This window comes from Pan paniscus, chromosome 13 (assembly GCF_029289425.2).
Source record: "Pan paniscus chromosome 13, NHGRI_mPanPan1-v2.0_pri, whole genome shotgun sequence".
Taxonomy (NCBI): Eukaryota; Metazoa; Chordata; class Mammalia; order Primates; family Hominidae; genus Pan; species Pan paniscus.
This window is the reverse complement of record NC_073262.2, coordinates 60,419,542-60,440,811: the sequence shown is the minus strand read 5'-3', so window position 1 is coordinate 60,440,811 and position 21,270 is coordinate 60,419,542. Positions and strand designations below refer to the sequence as shown.

General features: G+C 37.6%; 1 protein-coding gene across 2 annotated transcripts in view; it reads left to right on the top strand.

The window, feature by feature from the left end:
* The window catches only part of ACVR1 (activin A receptor type 1), an 82,089-nt gene that overhangs the window by 41,083 nt on the left and 19,736 nt on the right, over nucleotides 1-21,270 (top strand). For both annotated transcript variants that reach the window (XM_034954331.3, XM_034954329.4), the window contains exons 5-8: nucleotides 3,316-3,415; nucleotides 6,990-7,136; nucleotides 11,302-11,577; nucleotides 16,379-16,576. In XM_034954331.3, coding sequence (XP_034810222.1) covers nucleotides 3,316-3,415; nucleotides 6,990-7,136; nucleotides 11,302-11,577; nucleotides 16,379-16,576 — 721 coding nt within the window. The remainder of the gene's footprint in view (nucleotides 1-3,315; nucleotides 3,416-6,989; nucleotides 7,137-11,301; nucleotides 11,578-16,378; nucleotides 16,577-21,270) is intronic.

The following is a 21,270-nucleotide window of genomic DNA, read 5'->3' as shown; positions in this document are numbered from 1 at the left end:
TAATTTTAACAGATATTCAACCAAATACATACCATTTTTGTCATTTCAACGTATAATTGATTAAAAAATTATTAATGTAAATTTTACATTCTTTTTGCTTTTGAAGTAAGTTTTCAGAATCTTGTGTGTATTTTACACCTATAGCATATATCAATTCACACCAGCCACAGTTTACTTGCTCATGGCTATGTGTGGCTAGTGATTAACCCGTTGGACTGCACAGTGTTAGAAACTACTGTATTTATACATTAAAAAATTATTCTTTTGCATATTTTTAAATGATAAAATCACATTAAAAAGTGACTATCTCCTTTTATTTACCTTTTAAAATTGCTTACCAAGTGTTCATTTTAAAGCCGCTTTGAACTTTAAGTGGGGAAAGGGTATCACTTGCTCTAAATAGAAGGTTATCATAAAGTGCAAAAGAAAAAATAATAACATTCTGCATGGATATTATGCTGAGTCTGATGCCTACTCTGAAAAATTTGAGATTTGTGGGTGTTAAGTGAGTGCAAGAGACATGCCAATACCAATTTGAGACTCTCCTTGTCACAATCCGATTAATTGAAAGACAATCAAAGTAATAACTTTCTAATGTGATTCAGTGTTACTCAATGCGGTTGCCCATGTGTATTTGAAATCATTTTGCAGTAAGTCTTGTTCTGCTAGACAGCAAGCTTCAAAGTGTCTGATAGTTCTGCAGTTACACTTGCCCTGCAGCTCCCCTTATGCTGGAGAAGACTTCCCCTCACCAGTGACCATCTGGGTAGCACAGATGCTACACCTGGACAATTGCAGGACCCACCTTTGGCAGGTTGTCACAAACATTTGGTAGTGCCTGATATGGGCTGGGAAACATCCCATTCTACTGCCTGACCCATCACTGGGCCACTTTTTGGTATGTAAAAGGGGGAAGTAACCTTCTGTAGCTTCCATTTACCTACTGTTTAAACTGTGGTACAGTGGAACTGGGGAAAGAGAATGCAGTATAAGGACATTTCATTTCAAAAAGTAGAGAAATACAATTTTTTTTTGTTAGATATATACTTAGAAGTCTATTTCAAGCTTTAAGGAAAATTAAATGAGTTTATTGAGTTAGTAGCAAGAAGATGTGAGGATGAATCCTGACAAAGCTTTAGCAAAGCAAGATTCTAAAATAGGTTAGTTAGAACTTCATTCCTCAGAGCTGCTAACATAACTAATTACCAAGGGCAATAATAGGAATATCTGGTGTAAATTACTGTTTAAATGGCTTTTAGAATTTTGAGAGAGGAATGGAGCATATGCCAAAATAGTCCTTTAAACTCAACCATGTCATGTGACAGTATATCATGATATAATAACACAGTAAAGAACACTATTTAAAACAAGTTGTCATTATTGGTCTGCATACTTGCTTATTTAAGCAATATGCTCATTTGTATGTTTCAACAAAGCATGCCCTTACTAAACAGCACATCTACATTGAAAAACAAGCCTTGGCCATGCACGGTGGCTCATGCCTGTAGTCCCAGCACTTTGGGAGCCCAAGGGGGAAGATCACTTGAGACCAGGGGTTAGAGACCAGCCTGGGCAATATAGTGAAACTCTGTCTTGAATTAAAGAAAAGAAAAGAACAAAAAGAAGGCTTGGCATCTGAGAGTTGGGATGTACGTTTGTTAGTCTTGGGTTGATTTTTTATTTTTCCTTCCTTAGGTCTGTGAACAGGGTTGAGTAGAAGCAGGATCATACATTATGAAAAAAATAACACATTAGTTTAATTTTCAGAATTATTCTTCTCGAAAAAGAATGAATGAATAAGGAGCAAAAAGAACCGCAAGAGAGAAAATGGTTAGGGAGATATGAAACTCTGCTTCATCTACACTCATTTTCTTGTTGATTATCCCTTTTGTGGTTTTTAAGGGTTCTAAATTTCTTCCGTTGGATGCTCAGCTTTTGGTAATTTTGCCGATCAACAGTACTTCACAGTGGTGCTCAGAAGAAGTGAAAGAAGATGAAATTCACACAAATCAATGTATTGCTTTAGTAGGCCAGCCAAAATGTTTGGGAAAGGATGAGCTTTGGGGAATATTAAGTCAATATTACTGCAACCCTACCTTTATCACCCATCGGCACAATATTGTTTATTACAGATAATCTGTGCCTGATACCTGCTTCTTGGCTTATGCTGAGAGTAAGAAGGAAAACCTTATCAATGAACTAACTGGGAATCTTTTTGCCAACACCTTCATTTGTAGACATTAACTTGGGGCACTGGTTTTATGTTTTCAATGAAAGCTTTATTTGTTTTCTTTTCTGATTTGTGAGTGATTCACATTAAGAAATGATGGTAGGTGTTGATATAGTTTTGCTCCTCACCTGCCTAAAAGGAAACCTCCATCCAGGCAGCCCGTTGCTGCCTGCGCTTACCAATTTAATGATCCACATGGTCATTGGAGTCTTTTCGTTACAAATCACATTAGAGTTGTTTGTTCCTTATTCCTAGTTTGTTTGTTCCTAATTAGAGTTCCTTAGTTGGTATGGCAACTAAAGTGAATCATTTGACAGATACTTAGTGAGAATAGCAGAATATGTAAATTATACCCAGTTCTTGAAGTTGAAAGGACCCCCCCACCCTTTTCTGTTCCACCTGCTATTCTCTCTACTGCTTCCCTTGAGATCATCTCTGCTTCTTGGGCTTTCTGATTTACACCTTCAACTTTGTCTGCTCAGCTTCTTTCATTATATATTTTATTTGGAAACTCTGTGTATAAGAAAGGACTACTTATCCTTCGGGGAAAACCTATCATATATTAGGTGGAGTGCTAGCTTCTAGTATTCCGAAGAAATAAAACCTTTCCTGGCCAGGCGTGGTGGCTCATGCCTGTAATCCCAGTGCTTTGGGAGGCCAAGGCAGGCAGATCACCTGAGGTCAGGAGTTTGAGACCAGCCTGACCAACATGGAGAAACCCCGTCTCTACTAAAAATACAAAATTAGCCGGGCGTGGTGGCGCGTGCCTGTAACCCCAGCTACTTGGGAGGCTGAGGCAGGAGAATCACTTGAACCCGGGAGGTGGAGGTTGCAGTGAACCCAGATTGCACCATTGAACTCCAGCCTGGGCAACAAGTGAAACTCTGTCTCAAAAAAAATAAAAAATACAAAACAATAAAACCAGTCCTTCTTCCTTCTTCCAGAGGAGCTTTACATGTACACTAACAGGCCATGTGTCCCGGATTGCTGCCCTTCATGTGAGTTACAATGTCATGCATGCTAATACTCCAAAGTGGGAGCTATATTGCTCAATCGTTTCTTTTCCCCCTTGTCTTAAACCACAGGATTTATTGGATCATTCGTGTACATCAGGAAGTGGCTCTGGTCTTCCTTTTCTGGTACAAAGAACAGTGGCTCGCCAGATTACACTGTTGGAGTGTGTCGGTAATTCTTTTTTTTCCTTTCTTTGTGGGTAATATGCAATGTTAGTTGTGTTTTTGAAGTAAAAGATGGAACTTGGGAAATCTGCTTTTTGTTACCTGTTGTTTCCTTATTAAACTTATGAGATGTGGTCTCTATTCTGTATGACTAATGTTGGAGCACCTGAACTCGTTTAAGCTCTTATCAAAGGAGTCCATCACTAATGAGTACAGAGAATGCCGAGTCAAAAGCTTTCAGTTGTAAGTGGACCCTTTGTGATGACTAGAGAATGCCCAAAAAATGAATTGATATGGTTGCTCCTTACCATAGGTATTCGATACTCTGAAGTAAGTAGGCTTTTGGACAATAAACTTTATTGCAATTCTTTAATTCCTCTCATTCTTTTCTTCTTTTTAATGGCAATAATTAATGAACATAATTAATGAAACCAATTCTAGCAAAGGGATCTTTATAACTCCTTTATTTAAATATGAGCTATATACATTTCTCCATGGCCTCTCACATTTTCCCAATACATGAACATATTTGTATGTAGACATAATCATGTTGTATATATAATTTATGTCCCTTTTTTCAGTTTTAAGCTCATAAACATTTCATGTGTTTGTACACATCACAAATATTTTTGAAGATTATGTAGCAGTCCATGGAATGATAGTGTAACTATAACCATACTGCTTGAAAAAGATTTTGCACACATTGCTTCTTTCTTTTGAGTTCTCAGAAGAAATTCCCAGGAACTGGGGGTTCCTGGGTCAAAATTTGTAAATGTTTTTTATAGCTTGTTTTATATGCTGCTGATTGGCTCTCTAGGAAGATGGTACAAAGTGCCTATTTCCTGATTTTTGTTAGCTTTACTTTTATGTGGCAGGTATTTGCAAGTTCCATAATCATTTTCCTAAGTTTCTCTTTTAGACGGCTTGCAGGGATGGCTGCAGTAGCAATAATGGGTTGGCATCCTCTCCACACCCTCCTCCTAGTGCTCATGGTTTCCGAGGGCTGGATTTTGCAGCTCCTGCCGTTGCATCTTTTGCTTTTGGGAGGTGACCTATAAGCTGCCCCCACCACTTGGCTGCTGTTCTCCAGAGTTTCTTCTTGTTTTCATGGAAAGAGGGACACCCCCAGTCTGAGTAGTAAAAACGGGGAAGGGCAGAGGTAGGAAGAGCAGTGGCTGCTGCCCCAAGGCACAGGAGTAACCAGCGGGAGCTTGGTTGTCCTTTCTCTAGGTCTACGGTTATTGTCACTGTTTCCTGCTTCTCGCTTCTCCTCCACGGCAGATTGTGAATGGAGAAAATAAAGATGGAAAAGCCCCAAATGTGCTCCTTAATTTCAACCAGAGTTGTCCTCTTGTACTAACTAGTATCTTATTTGATTATGAACAAGATTATCTGGATAGTGGTGGGAAGACATTGAAGGGGTACATTTCCCTGTCTCATCTTCCCTCTCTACTACTATTCCATGCAAGCTATCTCAAGATTAGTCTTCAGAGATTGGCTCCAGAGTCCAAATGGCAAAACAGTAATGCACCTTTAAAATATGTAGTTTCTGGTTCTATAGATATTCCTCAGCATTCTTTTGAAACAGTATAAATATGATTATTGCATTTTCTTGGGTTAGGACTAAAGACTTTAATAAAAGCAATGCCTTTCATTAGCTTGTAGTTAGTGTGTTCATGTGGTACAGCTTTTAGTAAAAATATATGTGATGAACTGCATGGATGGTATGTTATTTTTGGTTCAAAAACATGGGAAGTTGGGTTAGGGGAGTCATTTCTGGATGACGATCAGTGAAAGTACAAATTTCAGGTGCCTTAAGGGAGCCTTTTCGTGGGGCTTCATGGCCAGGGCTTTCGGGCAGCTCTGCTTTTGTTTTAGGGGCTTCTGCATAATGATGAATTTGCAAAAAGCATTTAACAACTTAAAAGCATTTGAAAACCATTGAACAATATTTCTATTTTAATTTACCTACCTCGACATTCATCTTCTGTTTTCTTTAAAACAACAACCAAAAAAAGGATTTGAGGTAATTTTGTATCCATAATTCCCTGGGATATTTTGCTCTCATCCCTAATGACAAAATGAGGACAAAAGGAAAATAAAGATACAAAATAGAACCAAAGGCAGGAAAAGATTAGCATATCATTTTCTGGCAGCCAGTATTTGTAGTATCTTAGCACTAGGCCTCATCTTGAGCTATAAATGCTGGCAAATTGCTATGGCTTTATTAAAAGGAATCGTGTACTAAATTATATTTGTGTGACCCAACAGTGGCCCACAATGAGCACTTGTTAGCCACATTGAACATCCTTTTGGGTTAGTTGTTGGTATTTAATAGGGACATGATATTCTTGTCAGGTAATCTAGATTTAGTGGTTGTGATTATGATTCAGGTGTGTCTCCTGGACAGAACTGCTTCTCTCTCCATGTTTGGGTTTTCAGTGACTTAGTGTTCCAGCAAAGAACTGTATTCCTGTATATGCAGGTGGTGCTGCAGCTGCTTATTAGAAGCTGTGTGATTCCAGCAGTCACTTGCCTGGGTAGAAAGCCCCACTGCCCTGCAAGTTATATCTCTTGCCTTGTTATCTAGGCTGATTATACCCCTCGTTGATCCTCATAGTCTTGTGGTAATTACCTCCTCCTCCAACCTCCCTGATCACCCCTACCTATAATTAAAGAGAAGAATGGAAGAGGGAGCATGTAGTTGACAAGCTGACAAGTGTGTTGCTGCTGCAAGAGGGGGCCATGCACCAAACAGATTAGATCACAAGTAGAGTTGCCACGTTTTCCAAAATGTATTCTCCAAGTAGCCTTTTCAGTGTAGCCCACTTGTAGCATCACAGGAGCTGTCTGACAAACAAATACCCATGACCAGTATCAGAAGAAGTCAGAACTCTTCTGGGATTATGTATTTAAGACTTTGCAAATCCTCTTTTTGAAATACATCTTCCGCCAAGAAATCTTTATGGATGCAGTGGCTGCATGTCGATCTTCTAGCAGCATTGTGTTTTGGTTTGTTTTTGTTTTTTAATCCTTAGAACACACATTTTAAACTTAATTGTTCTCCTTTGTGGAAAAAATGCATATCTAAATTCACCAATTTGGACAGTGCCTATGTTGATCCTGTGTGAAGGGAAGGAACCAAGGAAGGAATTCAGTTTACTGATGTACACTTTTTTGGCTTTCAGAACACAACTGAAATTTAATAATCTGTACCATTTCCTAAGTTTTACTTTCATGTGTTTTAAAAGTCATATGCATTTTATACCTTTCAACAGAGGAATTTAAATGTAAACTGAGTAATTAGCAGCTAATTATACAATGCAGATACAGAAGGCAGTTTGTTATCACAATATGGTAGATGAGAGGGGCAGCTTCCACCTTATTTTTATATGTCTTTATAGGCCAAAAATAAAAAATAAAAAATAAAGGTTGTGATATTTATATTCCCAAGCTGAGTTTCTCCAGTAAGCAATGGAGGGATTAAGAGTTGCATGCACTAAATTAATTATTCTTAATGATGGGCTGGCTGCCTCCAAAATGCCTACTGTTCTGTGTCACCTATGTTTTGCTTTCCATAGGGAAAGGCAGGTATGGTGAGGTGTGGAGGGGCAGCTGGCAAGGGGAGAATGTTGCCGTGAAGATCTTCTCCTCCCGTGATGAGAAGTCATGGTTCAGGGAAACGGAATTGTACAACACTGTGATGCTGAGGCATGAAAATATCTTAGGTAAGTACAAGGATAACCCCCTCATTAATTGTATGTAGGGAGAAATAATTGTCTGCCTTTGCTCTCTCCGTTTTGGTGAATGTGAATTCGAGAGTGTCTCCTAAAAAGCAATATAGGGATCCTTAGCATTTATATGCTGTTTAATTTTCTCAAACACCAATTTCTTATTTAAATCTGCAAATAAGTTTAAGACTCTCTGGATGATGAAAAGGAAATCCACTAGTGCTAATTCTTATGCCTACATCTGCAGATCGTTATTTAAATAACAAAAATTTGCCCCATATTGTTCACTTCAAGGCTCATTGGTTGTTCTACTCACCCCACCCTTTTTGAATATTTATTACTTGAATCAAACTAAGAAAGATCTTTGGACTATTTCCTAGAGATTCACAGCTCCCAGGGATATCGTAATTAAATGCACATTCCCTCAAACTAGGCATCATTTTTAAAACCCAGATTTGCAGAGGGATTCAGGATACATTTTAATTTAGAAACTAAAGCTTAGCAACATTTGTGAAATATGTAAAGAGCCCGTTGAAATACTGCTATGGCAGTATAAAGGGTGAGCACACTCCTTAGGCCCATTGACTTCTGTATTTTTGAAAAGTTTCTCTAAGTGTGTTTATACTGATACATGTATGGTGAATGCTGCCTGGAGTGCTTCTTCAATAGTGGATATAAAGTTTATATAGAATTTAACTCTGTATAGGATAGTGTTGGCCACCTTATGGCTATTGGATTAGGTCTGGCTCATAGGAAGGCCATTGCCAAAATTTATTTCTATTTTAGCACTGCCAATTTAGTATTTAAATGAGTCAAGTTGTCTGCAAATAATGATTTGACAGTTGTCCAAAGCTTCAAAGCTTTGCTTCCGTGGTGTGGTGGTGATGTTCCATCTCAAAATTTTTTCAGTTTTTGTAGTTGATTTCTCACTTTTGCTTACCCATCGGGTCCTAGTCATCACTTAATCCTCCTCACCTCAGCTGTCAGCTTTCCCTTTCCAATTCATCTCTCCACTTGGAGTTGTCTTCCACTGGGGAGCAGAGATCATTCTGTTCAGTGTCTTTGATGGCTCCCAAATTTCCTGCAACACTTGTGACTGGTATTCAAGACTCCCTGGTTTGGGGCTCCCAGGAATCACTTAACCATCCTCTACAAGTATGCCCCATTCAGTTACTACTAATACTGACCATTCCTTGAGATCGCCACAAACATTTAGGTCTCGCTGTCCTTCCTCAGGTTGCTCTTGATCACTCACTATCCTTTTCACATCCTCCAACCATTCCTTCCTCCGTCAAAACCTCTTGGCCCCTTTTAGTTTTGCCCAGTGGAATTAATTGTGCTTTTCTGCATTTCCCGACTTTGTACCTCTGCTCTAACTCTTACCACACACTGCCTTGTGTTGCAGTTAAACGTCTGTGTGTAACAAGAATAGCAACAGTAATAACAATAAACATGCAATGGATAATTACTATGTGGTAACCACAGGTGCATTATGTGCATTTTGTTAGGGAATCTTCACCATGACCATAAGAGAATAGGTACTCTCATTTTCCCAGTTTTAAATGTTGAGGTAACCAATATACAGAGAGGTTAAATAGTGGAGGTGGAAATTACATCAGGCAGCCTAACTCTTAACCACAGTTTTGTACTCAAAACACAAACATTCTATAAAAGTACTCTAGAATCATGAAGCAAAGGTAGTTATATAATTCACGCTTAAGAGATAAACAGTTAAAAAGAAAACCCTGCTTATTTAAAAGTAATTTTTTTCCTGATGGTCTAGAGCATAATTAATGGGACAGATAAAATTCTTCCCTAAGACCTAAGGGGCTTAGTGAAGGTGAGATAACAAAAGTGTATTCGTTTATTATTTATTTATTTAATCAGAAGCTCCTTTTTCTTGGAGGAAATCAGTAGAGGCTACACAGATATATAACAGTAATTTAATTTCTTTTGAGTGGTGCTGTTAGAGTTTGGGGTATTTTTTAAGAAAATCATTAAAGATTAGTAGTATTTGGTTCAAACTGTTAAAGCAGAAACATTTTCTTTATTAAGAATAACTAATGTCCAAGAACACATTTTGATGCATATTGTGGCCAGCTAAGGGCTCCAAGAGAAGCAGCATCGAGGGGAAAAGCAGACTGGGGAGTAGGGAAGGAGTGGGAGACTCAGGGCTGGCCATGGGAATAGGCTTAGAGGAAGAGAGAGAAAGAAGTAGAGGGTGAAGGTGCTAAAATATTATTCAGTTTGCTTTGCATATGTCCCATAGGTGAAAATGTGAAATTATTTTTTCTCTGAGTAGAAATCAGTTTGTTTGGGGACAGTGTGGCATAGTCGGTAAGAGTCTGGGTTCTAGAATCAGACCTACAGGAACCTAATATCAATGATGTGATCTACTTACTTCATGTGGTTTTTGGAGGATTGCATATAAAGTTCCAGGCATGTAGTACTCAATAATTATTAGCTGCCTCTGTTGTGGTTGCCGATGATGATGATGATCAAATAGGGGACCTTTCTTGGCTCACAGAGCCTTCCTATGCAAGGTATCAGGACAGCTAGCACTAAATTCAGAGTTGATAGCAACTTAAATAGCTGTGTGATCCTTGGCATCTCCCAGCACCAACTTTATTATCTGTAAAATGAGCATAATGATGTCTTTCTTACCAGCTTGTTGGGAAAAATCTCGTGAGAAAATATATGTGAAAGTGACATAAATTTTATATAAAGTACTATGCAAGTATAAAGCATTTTAATGTATTTTCTCTTACATTTTCATAAGTCATTTAATTCTTCCTCAAGCCATATCCGTCTTAAAAAATTTTTTTTCTCACCTCTTTTTAAGTCCCAAACTTCACTGTCTACCAGCGTGGTTCATATATGTGAGAATAATCCTAGAAAGGCACCTCTGTAGCAGAAAAGGCAAGCACACGTCACAATTTATTTCATAAGATAGGAAGTGCCCCTAACTTCCAGACAGTCTTCTGCATGCTCAAAAGTTCCCTCCAGATGTCTAGAAAAATCTCTTCTGGGCTGATTGCTATGTCTCACGCTTGTAATCCCAGCACTTTGGGAGGCCAAGGCAGGTGGATCACCTGAAGGTCAGGAGTTTGAGACCAGCCTGGCCAACGTGGGGAAACCTCATCTCTACTTAAAATATAAAAAATTAGCCAGGCGTGATGGTGGGCCCCTGTAATCCCAGCTACTCGGGAGGCTGAGGCAGGAGAATCACTTGAACCCAGGAGGCGGAGGTTGCAGTGAACCGAGATCGCGCCATTGCACTCCAGCCTGGGCAACAAGAGGGAAACTTCGTCTCAAAAAAAAAGGAAAAGAAAAAGAAAAATCTTCTCCAACCTCTTCATCCACATTTGTCAGTCACTCACTTTACTTCAAGACCAGTTGAGTTGCCACTTCCTAATGGAAGCCTATTGTAACATCTAGTCTGAATTACTATAATTTCCTGCTCTGGGCTCATGTTGCCCTTTGAAGATATATATTATAGTACTTTTCATATTTTATTGTAGTGTTTTCGTTTTTACATCTGTCTTCTTTAGCCAACAAACACTATCATCTTGGTTTTTCTGTGTGTGACTGACAGATAGCATCATAAATACTCATATATTTGGTTGGTTTCTTTTTTTTCGTGAATCAGTCAATCATTTAATGTAAACTTGCCCCCTTTATTTTACATCTGAGCAGACATAGGCTAAGGAGCCTAATTGAGTTGCCCAGTATTAGACAAGTAAATCACAGGCAGAGTCAGGACTAGAATACAGTACTCAGGTTTTAGATTTGATGTTCTTTTAGGATGGTTGATGAATGGTCTGTTCCTAAAGTATCAACATGCTGAAGGGCTTGGCACTATCATTATGGGTGAGCACAAAGATATTATTGCTATCTGAAACTTAAGGAATGTAAAATATCTTTTAAAGTATTACTTATAATGAAATGAATATGAAAGTTTCCTATTAGCAGTGCCCTTTTAAGGAATAAATGCTATTATTTTTCTCTGTTGATGCTTCTGTAAACCGCCTCTTAGGGCAATTGGTCAGTTTAATTACTTTTTGTTACAGATGACATTTACTGTGTAGGTCGCTGTTTCTAAATACTTTAAGTTATAATGTGGAATCCTCATGTATATTAATTTTTTTCTTGCTCTCTCCAGGTTTCATTGCTTCAGACATGACATCAAGGCACTCCAGTACCCAGCTGTGGTTAATTACACATTATCATGAAATGGGATCGTTGTACGACTATCTTCAGCTTACTACTCTGGATACAGTTAGCTGCCTTCGAATAGTGCTGTCCATAGCTAGTGGTCTTGCACATTTGCATATAGAGATATTTGGGACCCAAGGGAAACCAGCCATTGCCCATCGAGATTTAAAGAGCAAAAATATTCTGGTTAAGAAGAATGGACAGTGTTGCATAGCAGATTTGGGTAAATTTCTAAAAATATTTTTTTCCTTACCAGTTTTATTTTTGTTTCAATGGTTAGGTGAGTTGCATCTCTCCCCCATGACATGTTATGCAAAATTTCAAACATGCAGAAAAGTTGAACATTTACAACGAACACCTTTATACCCACCACATAGATTCTCACATTAACATTTTACTATCCTTAAGCATTATTATGTATTTATTCATCTATTCATCTCCCCATCCATCAGTCCATATCAACCTTTGATAGAGTTGAAAGTAAATTGCAGACAAAGGAATTCTTTCTTCTGATGATTTCAGCATGTACACTAGTATATCATTGACAAGAATGCATTATTTGCTTTTTCTTTTTTCAGGTAAAATTTATATACTGTGAGATATACAAATCTTAAGAGTTTTGACAAATGTTGTAAAACCCAAATCCCTGTCGAGATACAGAGTTTCCCATTACTCTTGACAGTTACCTCAGGCTCATTCAGTCAGTCCCTGCCACACCCCACCTCAGAAGTAACCAGTACTGTTGCATTTTCGTTTCACAAACCTTCACATAAAGTAGGTGCACAATAAATACTCTATAGAATTAGTTTGTCTTAAAAGTGGTCTCTAAAATCATTCTGTAACCAAGGCAAAAGAATCAAGTTAAGAAATAGGAAAATAATCCCCGAACTGATTCACTCTTTTCCCTGTTAGGATAGCTCATTCTTATGGTGTTAGAGTAGTACTCAGTGTAGCTTTAGTTGCATTATAAATAAGAGTATTTTCATTTATAGTGGCATTTTATATAAAGCCATGTTCTTCCTGGATTCCTAGAATATTGGCTAAATAATTGTGCTAATGAGAATTCAGGGCCCTCTACTTGATTAAACATGGTTTATATGATATTTATATTATTGCAATTATTGTTAGCCTGATAAAGGTTTAGACAAAAATAGCTTTAGTTATGTAAATAACAAAGTTTATTTTTGTTTGTTTTTAAACATAAGGGATTTGACATGTTAGGAAAATGTATTTCCTTTGAATCCCTTTAAAGTCTTTGCTTTTACATTGAGAAATTACAATGTTTCCCAAGTAGGAGAAGAAAGATTTTAGGATAAGCATTGAAAGAGCATGGCCCTAAAGTTTTTTGCAGGCATTTTTAGTTGTGGTGTAGAGGACTTTTATGGCTTATTCCATGGCTCTTAGAGCCAGGGCGATTTGGGTTTAAATTCTGGCTTTCTCAATTACCGTGTATTTTTGTGCAAGTCTATTTATCTATTTACCTGGCCCAAGTGCTGACACTGCTTTCACTCAGTGAGACAGGGACAGTGAGGGCGAAGGCGGATGGGGTTGGGAGTTAGCCAAGAGGAACTCCAGGGCTTGACCCTGTGCCCTGTACTTCTGCGTTGTTAGAAACTTGCATAACAGTGTGATCGTGGCCGGGCGTGGTGGCTCACACCTGTAATCCCAGCACTTTGGGAGGCCGAGGCGGAAGGATCACTTGAGGTCAGGAGTTCAAGATGAGCCTGGCGAACGTGATGAAACCCCATCTCTACTAAAAATACAAAAAAAAAAAAAAAAAGAAAAATAATAATAATAGCCGGGCGTGGTAGCGTGCGTCTGGAATCTCAGCTACTGGGGAGGCTGAGGCAGGAGAATTGCTTGAACCCAGGAGGCAGAGGTTGCAGTGAGCCGAGGTCACGCTATTGCACTCCAGCCTGGGCGACAGAGTGAGACTCCATCTAAAATATATATATATATATAGTGTGCTCATATATTACTCATGTAACTAAAAAATAAGCCCACCTCACAGGATTCTGGTAAGGCCCAGAAGTATTATAAATGTCTGGTAAACAATAAGGATTCAAGTTGTAGCTTCTGTTATAATCCAGTGGTCTGGGGAGGGTGGACAAATTGAGGTGGCTGTTGGTTTTGGTTTATGGGACTTGGTAGGGAAGGAGTTGAGGGGAACTTTGCAGTAAGTCCAGCTAATTAATTCTTCAACTACATTTCTTTAGGCTTGTAACCTTCCAATTAGATATATGGGTTTGTATAAAAATCTGTTAAGGCGTTATTATTCAGGATATGGTAAACAATGCAGTACAGGAAACAACTCTTATAAGACCATAATTAGTATATAACTTATCAGTATATACCTAGCAATTAAGGATCATGTATTAGAAATAGTGTTCTATGATTAATCCTGCAAAAAGATCAGTATTATATTGATTAATTGATTGAAAGAGGATCTTATTCTGTTGCCCAGGCTGATCATAGGTCACTGCAGCCTCGATCTACTGGGCTTAAGCAATCTTCCTGCCTCAGTGTTCCAAAACAGCTGGGACTAAAGGTGTGTACCACCACACCTGGCTAACTTTTTTTTGTTCTTAGTAGAAATGAGGTCTCACTATGTTGCTCAGGCTGATCTTGAACACCTGAGCTCAAGTGACAATCCCATCTCGGCCTCCCAAAATGTTGAGATTACAGATGTGAGCCACTGTGCCTCGTCTGTTTTTCTTTTTATTATTAAAAAATTCAAATGTTATAATGATCACTTAAATCCCGAACACCTAGATTCAAGAATTGTTAAAACTTTGCGATGTTTGCTTTATCAATCTGTGACCGTGTGTATATTTTTGCCAATCCATTTGAAAATAAAGTGTTACAGGCATCACAACACTTTACCCCTCAATACTTCAAAATTCATCCCTTGAAAATACTTAAAAATGCATCTTCTTCATAATCAGTTTTTCATATCTACAGATTATTGATAATTCTCTAGTATCATTTTATATTCATTTTCAGATGTTTTCAGTTTTTTCAAAGAGGAACTCAGCCAAAGTTTACAAATTGCATCCGGTTGTTTTGTCATCTTTAGTGTAAATATTACTTATTACTAAGAACAAATCACCTGTAAAATTTAGCATCTTAAAACAACACAGATTTGACTTAGCAGTGTGGTTCTGGCTCAGGGTCTCGTGGAGGTTGCAGTCATCTGAACGCTCAACCAGAGCTGGAGTTTCCAACTCTGTGAGGACACACTTAAAGCCATGATTGGCGGCAGGTCTCAGCTCCTTGCAGGGGGACCTCTCCACAGGGTTGCTTGAGTGTCTTTATAACATGGTGCATGGTGAGCTGAGAGGGACAAACAGGAAGCCTTTTATAATTTTATAACATCTGTTATATCCTAACTGTGAAGATACCCACTGTCACTTATGCCATAGTCTATTCAATAGTCCAGCATACACTCAAGGGATGGGGAATTATGCCTCACCTGGAGATCCTAGCAGTGGTGGCTTTAAAATATGTCCACAAGTTCTTTGAAGCTTCTCCCATCTTCAGAATATCTCCATGTTCTGTTTAACCTGCACCTTTTAAATATTCTGATATTTTGACTGTTTGGTTCTGCAAATGGTGGAGGGGCATACAGTAGTCCCCTCTTTTCCCTGAGAAATACCTTCCAATACTCCCAGTGGATTCCTGAAACTCAGGATAGTACCAGATTCTATATATACTATGTTTTTTCCTATTACATACCTATTATAGTTTAATTTATAAATTAGCTACAGTAAAAGATGAACATTAATAACAATAAAATGGAACAATGATAGCAGTATGCTATAATAAAATTTATATGAATATGGTATCTGTCTCAAAATACTTAATTGTACTGTACTCACCTATTTTTGGACTGTAGTTGACTGTGGGTAACTGAAGGATAAGTGGGGGGACTATTGCATAGGATTTGGGAAATGTTCACAGTGTCCATAGAATCTTGGGGTTGATTATAAAAATAGGTGAAAGAGGAACCTGTCTGTTTTAGTGTAATGCAGTTGCCAGTATCTTTGCTAATTATTAAGGATGAGATAAGGTGTGCTAGCTCCCTGATGTTATATGAAATTATCATCCCCCACATTCAAAGCCGTGGAGTGGAAGGTGAAGCATTCTCTGTAGACGGCTTGAGAGATCAACAAGGGATATTTGCATTGCAGTGGTTTACAGGGACTGCTTGCTCCAATTTGGCACTTTTCATTACAACAAATGTTATAGGAATCATTTTCAGTCAGTCTGCATATGCGTCAGTAACATAAAATCATCCACAAATAAAGCATGCATGTGTGTGTCTCCCCACTGGCCAGTGAAGAAAGCCCGTCTCCCTCATTGACTGAGGAATTCTGGAATGAGTCATGGTTTAAGAAAGCATTTGAAAGTCATTTAACCTGAGAGTTGTGCTTTCAATTGAGGTCCAGTTAAATGCTGTCTGTTTCCATGATTCTAGAGAAAGGCCTGTGGGTTTGGTCAGCATTACTGCTCAGATAAGCAGCTCTTCCTTTAGGAATAAAGCAGTGCTTATAGCAATCTGCCCTTTATGTAGTGATAAATTACTTTAAATGCTCGATCTCACACTGTTGGAAATTTGTGTTTGGAGACTAGTGAGAGCAGTGGTGGAGCTTGAGAGCTTAATTTGCTTCTTGTTAAGCCACTTAGAGGTTCACATTTAACATGTGAGCCTGTTTTCCTGTGGACTTCAAACACAGGCCACATTGGTTTAGTGCATTGGTCTACCATTTACCCAAAACTTTTTGTCTCTTTGAGGTTCATATATTAACCTGATAACCTCAGAATGTTTCTGACATTTAGTCCCTTTTCTGCTCTCACCCCAGAAATAATCACAAAGGGCATTCTAGGGATCATTCTGAGTGTATTGCAACAGTGACCCTGGATCCACAAGAGGGCACTTTTGATTGGGGTTGGTTTAAAATCCTTCAGCAGCCTCTTATGAGAAAGGAAGTGGGTTGATTACATTGTTATCTTCTTCCTTTCAGGCCTGGCAGTCATGCATTCCCAGAGCACCAATCAGCTTGATGTGGGGAACAATCCCCGTGTGGGCACCAAGCGCTACATGGCCCCCGAAGTTCTAGATGAAACCATCCAGGTGGATTGTTTCGATTCTTATAAAAGGGTCGATATTTGGGCCTTTGGACTTGTTTTGTGGGAAGTGGCCAGGCGGATGGTGAGCAATGGTAGGTATCTAATCTAATATAATATTGTCTTAATCCAAGTTCTCTTGATCCAGCTACCTTTAAAAGGGCTGAAGGGACTATTGAAATTCACATTGTTCTTTGAATCGTACGTGTCGAGTTATAGGCATTCATATTTGATTTATGGCTGGTAGATGGAGTGTAATGGCTTTTATGTTTGAAATATACCACAGTAAGTGATGGTTGAAAACCAGTATTTCTGGAAGAGACCAGCCATTCCTTGGTTTTTCTTTGGATTTGTTCCAGATTTCTTTTCTTTTAAATTTTTAAAATTGATACATAATACTTGCGTTTATGGGGTACATGTGATATTTTGATAAATGTATGTAGTATGTAGTGCTCAAATCAGGACATTTAGGCTGTACATCACCCTGAACTTTTATCTTTGTGTTGGGAACATTTCAAATAGTCTCTTCTAGCTATTTTGAAATACATAGTATATTATTGTCAACTATAGTCATGCTACTGTGCTATTGAACATTAGAACCTATTTTTTCCATCCAGCTCTTATGTTTATAGCCATTAACCAACATCTCTTCATCCCACTGCCATCCTCACCCCTATTCCCCAACCTTCTCAGCTTCTGGTAACTATCATTCTACTCTCTACCACCATGAGATCAACTTTTTTAGCTGCCACATATGAGTGATAACTGGCTGTATTTATCTTTCTAGATAAAAGATTATGTCATCTGCAAAGAGGGACAATTTGACTTCCCTTTTTCCACATTGAATGTATTTTATTTCTTTGTCTTGCTTGATTGCTCTGCCTAGGACTTCTAGTACTATTTTGAATAAGAATGGTGAAAGTAGGCATTCTTGTCTTTGTTCCAGTTCTTAGAGAAAAGGCTTTCAGCTTTTCCCCATTCAGTATAAATTTACCTGTGAGTTTGTTGCATATGGCCTTTATTATGTTGAAGTATGTATATTCCTTCTGTACCTGCTTTGTTGAGAGTTTATATCATGAAGGGATGTTGAATAGACACAGAACTTTTTCTGCATATATTGAGATGATCATGAGGTTTTTGTCTTTGATTCTGTTGGTGTGATGTATCACATTAATTAATTTGCATATGTTGAACCTTCCTTGCATCCCAAGAATAAATCCCACTTAATCATGATGTGTTATCTTTTTTATGTGTTGTTGGATTCAGTTTGCTTGTATTGTGTTTAAGATTTTTGCATCTGTGTTCATTAAGGATATTGGCCTGTAGTTTTCTTTTTTTGTTGTGGTTTCCTTGTCTCGTTTGGTATCAGGGTGATTCTGGACTCAGAATGAGTTAGGGACAATTCAGTCCTCTTCAATTTTTTGGAATAGTTCGAGAAGAATTGCTGTTAGTTCTATTTAAGTTTGGAAGAATTCAGTAGTAAAGCCATCCAATCCTGAGGTTTTCTTTGTGGGGATATTTTTTATTACTGACTCCATCTTGTTATTCATGGTCTGTTCAGATTTTAAATTTTCTTTTGGTTCCATCTTGGTAGATTATATCCATTTCCTCTAGGTTTTCCAATTTGTTTGTAATAATCTCTGATGACTTTTGTATTCTTGTGGTATCAGCTGTAATGTCTTTTTTTTTGTTTCTGATTTTATTTATTTGAGTCTTCTCTCCTTGTTTCTTGGTTAGTGTAGTTAACAGTTTATCAGTTTTGTTTACCTTTCCAACAAACTAACTTTTTATTTCATTAATCCTTTGTATGATTACTTTTTGGTCTCTATTTTGTTTAGTTTTGCTATGACCTTTCTTATTCTATTAATTTTGGGTTTGGTTTGTTCTTGCTTTTCTAGTTCCTTGAGGCCCATCTTTAGATTCTTTATTTGGAATCTTTCAGCTTTTCTGATGTAGGTATTTATTGTTACAGACTTCCCTGTTACCAATTCTTTTGTTGTATCCGATTGAGTTTGGTATGTTATGTTTCCATTTTTATTTGTTTCAAAAATTTTTTTTATTTCCTTCTTAATTTCTTCATTGACCCAGTGGTTGTTCAGGAGTGTGTTTTTGAATTTCCATGTGTTTGTACAGTTTCCAGAGTTTCTCTTGTTATTGATTTCTAGTTTTATTCCATTTGTTGAGACTTGTTTTGTGGCCTAACATGTGGTCTATTCATGTGCTGATGAGAATAATGTGTAGTCTGTAGCTGTTGGATAAAATGTTCTGTAAATGCCTGTTAGGTCCATTTGGTCTAAAGTACATTTTAAATCCAGTGTTTCTTGGATTTTCTGTCTAGATGATCTGTTCAGTGCTAAGAGTAGGATGTTGAAGTCCCCAACTGTTATTGTGTTGGAGTCTATTTGTCTCTTTAGGTTTAATAATATTTGCTTTGTATAAAAATGCTCCAGTGTTGGGTGCATATATATCTAGAATCATGATATTCTCTCTCCCTTTATCATTATACAGTTGACCTTGCACATCACAGGTGTGAACTGCATGATTTTTTCAACCACACATGAACAACAACAACAACAAAAATACAGTATTTGTGGGATGCAAAACTGAGTATATAGAGGGCCTACTTTTTGTATCTGTGGGTTTCACAGGACGAACTGTGGTATTGAGTATATATGTATTTTGGTTTAGACTGGGGTCCTGGAACCAATCTTCCATGTATACTGAGGGACCACAGTATACTGACCTTTTGTGGTCTCTTTGTACAGTTTTTGGCTTAATGTCTGTTTTATCTGATAGAAGTATAGCTACCTCTGTTTGCTTTTGGTTTTCATTTGCATGGAATATCTTTTTTTATCCCTTCACTTTCAGTCTATATGTGCCTTTACAAGTGAGGTGGGTTTCTTGAAGACATCATGTAGTTGGGTCTTGTTTTTAATCTATTTAACCAAGTCTATATTTTTTAATTGGGGGGATTTAATCTGTTTACATTCAAAAGTATTATTTATAGGTGAGGACTTATTTCTGCCTTTTTATTAATTGTGTTCTGGTTGTTTTGAATATCCTTCATTTCTTCTCCTTTTACTGTTTGTTTTTGTGTGTGTGTGTTTGTATATTTTCTCCTTAAATTTGAATTTTTTCTCCTTCTCATTTTTGTGTCTGCTCTACCGGTGTTTTATGCTTTCATGTCTTTTTGTGATGGCATATATCACCCAGATATAGCATTTCCTTATGTGTTTCTTGTAGGGCCAGTCTAGTGATGATAAATTCCCTCAGTTTTTGTTTATCTGGGAAATACCTTATTTTTCCTTCATTTGGAAAGGATAGCTTTGTGTTGAGTGTAGTATTCTTGGCTGACAGTTTTGTTTTTTCTTTCAACATTTGAATATGTCATCCCATTCTCTCTTGGCCCGTGAGATTACCACTGAGAAATCCACTGTTAGTTTGATGGAAGTCTTTTATATATGACTTGATGATGCTTTTCTATTGCTGTTTTTAGAATTTTCTCTTTGTCATTGACTTTACAAGTTTGACTATAATGTGCCTTGGACAATACCATTTTGGGCTGAATCTTTTTGGGGATCTTTGAGCTTCCTATATGTGGATGTCTATTTATCTCTTGAAAGATGTGGGAAATTTCAGCTTTTTTGGGGGGATAGGGATAAGTTTTCTATGCCTTTGCCCATTTATTTTCCTTCTGGAAACCCCAAAATTTGAATATTTGGTTGTATATTGATGTCCCATATATCACGTAGGCTTTGTTCATTCCTTTTTGGTTGAGTGTTTGTTTGACTGGTTATTTCAAAAGACATGTTTTCAAGTTCAGAAGTCTTTCTTCTGCTTGATTTAGTCTCCGGATTGCATTTTTAAATTTCCATTCAGGTTGCTGTGAATGCCATTAATTCATTATTTTTTATGGGTTAGTAGTATTCTATTATATATATATATATATCTCAAATATATATATATATATCTCAAATATATATATATCTCAAATATATATATAAATATATATAAAAAATACGTGTAGATAGATAGATAGCTCACAATTTCTTATCCACTTGTTGATTCATGGGCATTTGGGCTAGTTCCATATTTTTGCAGTTGCAAACTGTGCTGCTGTAAATGTGTGTACAAGTATCTTCTTCATATAGTGACTTCTTTTCCTCTGGGTACTCAGTAGTGGAATTGCTGAATCAAATTGTAGTTCTACTTTTAGTTCTTATGGAATCTCCACAGTGTTTTCCACAGTGGTTGTGCTAGTTTACATTCCCACTAGCAGTGTAGAAGTGTTTCCTTTGTGCCGCATCCACGCCAACATCTGTTATTTTTTGATTTTTTGATTATGGCGATTCTCGCGCAAGTAAGTTGGTATTACATTGTGGTTTTGATTTGCATTTCCCTGATCATTAGAGATGTTGAGTATTTTAAAAATATGTTTGTTGACCATTTGTATATCTTCTTTTGAGAATTGTCTATTCATGTCCTTAGCCCACTTTTTGATGAAGTTGTTTTTTTCTTGCTAATTTGCTTGAGTCCCTTGTAGATTCTGAATAATATTCCTTTGTCGGATGTATAGATTGTGAAGATTTTCTCCCACTCGGTGGGGTGTCAGTTTACCCTGCTGACTGTTCCTTTTGCTGTGCAGAAGCTCTTTAATTAAGTCCCACCTATTTATCTTCGTTTTTATTGCTTTTGCTTCTGGGTTCTTGGTCATGAAGTCTTTTCCTAAGCCAATGTCTAAAGGGTTTTTCCAGTGTTATCTTCTAGAATGTTTATGTTTCAGATCTTA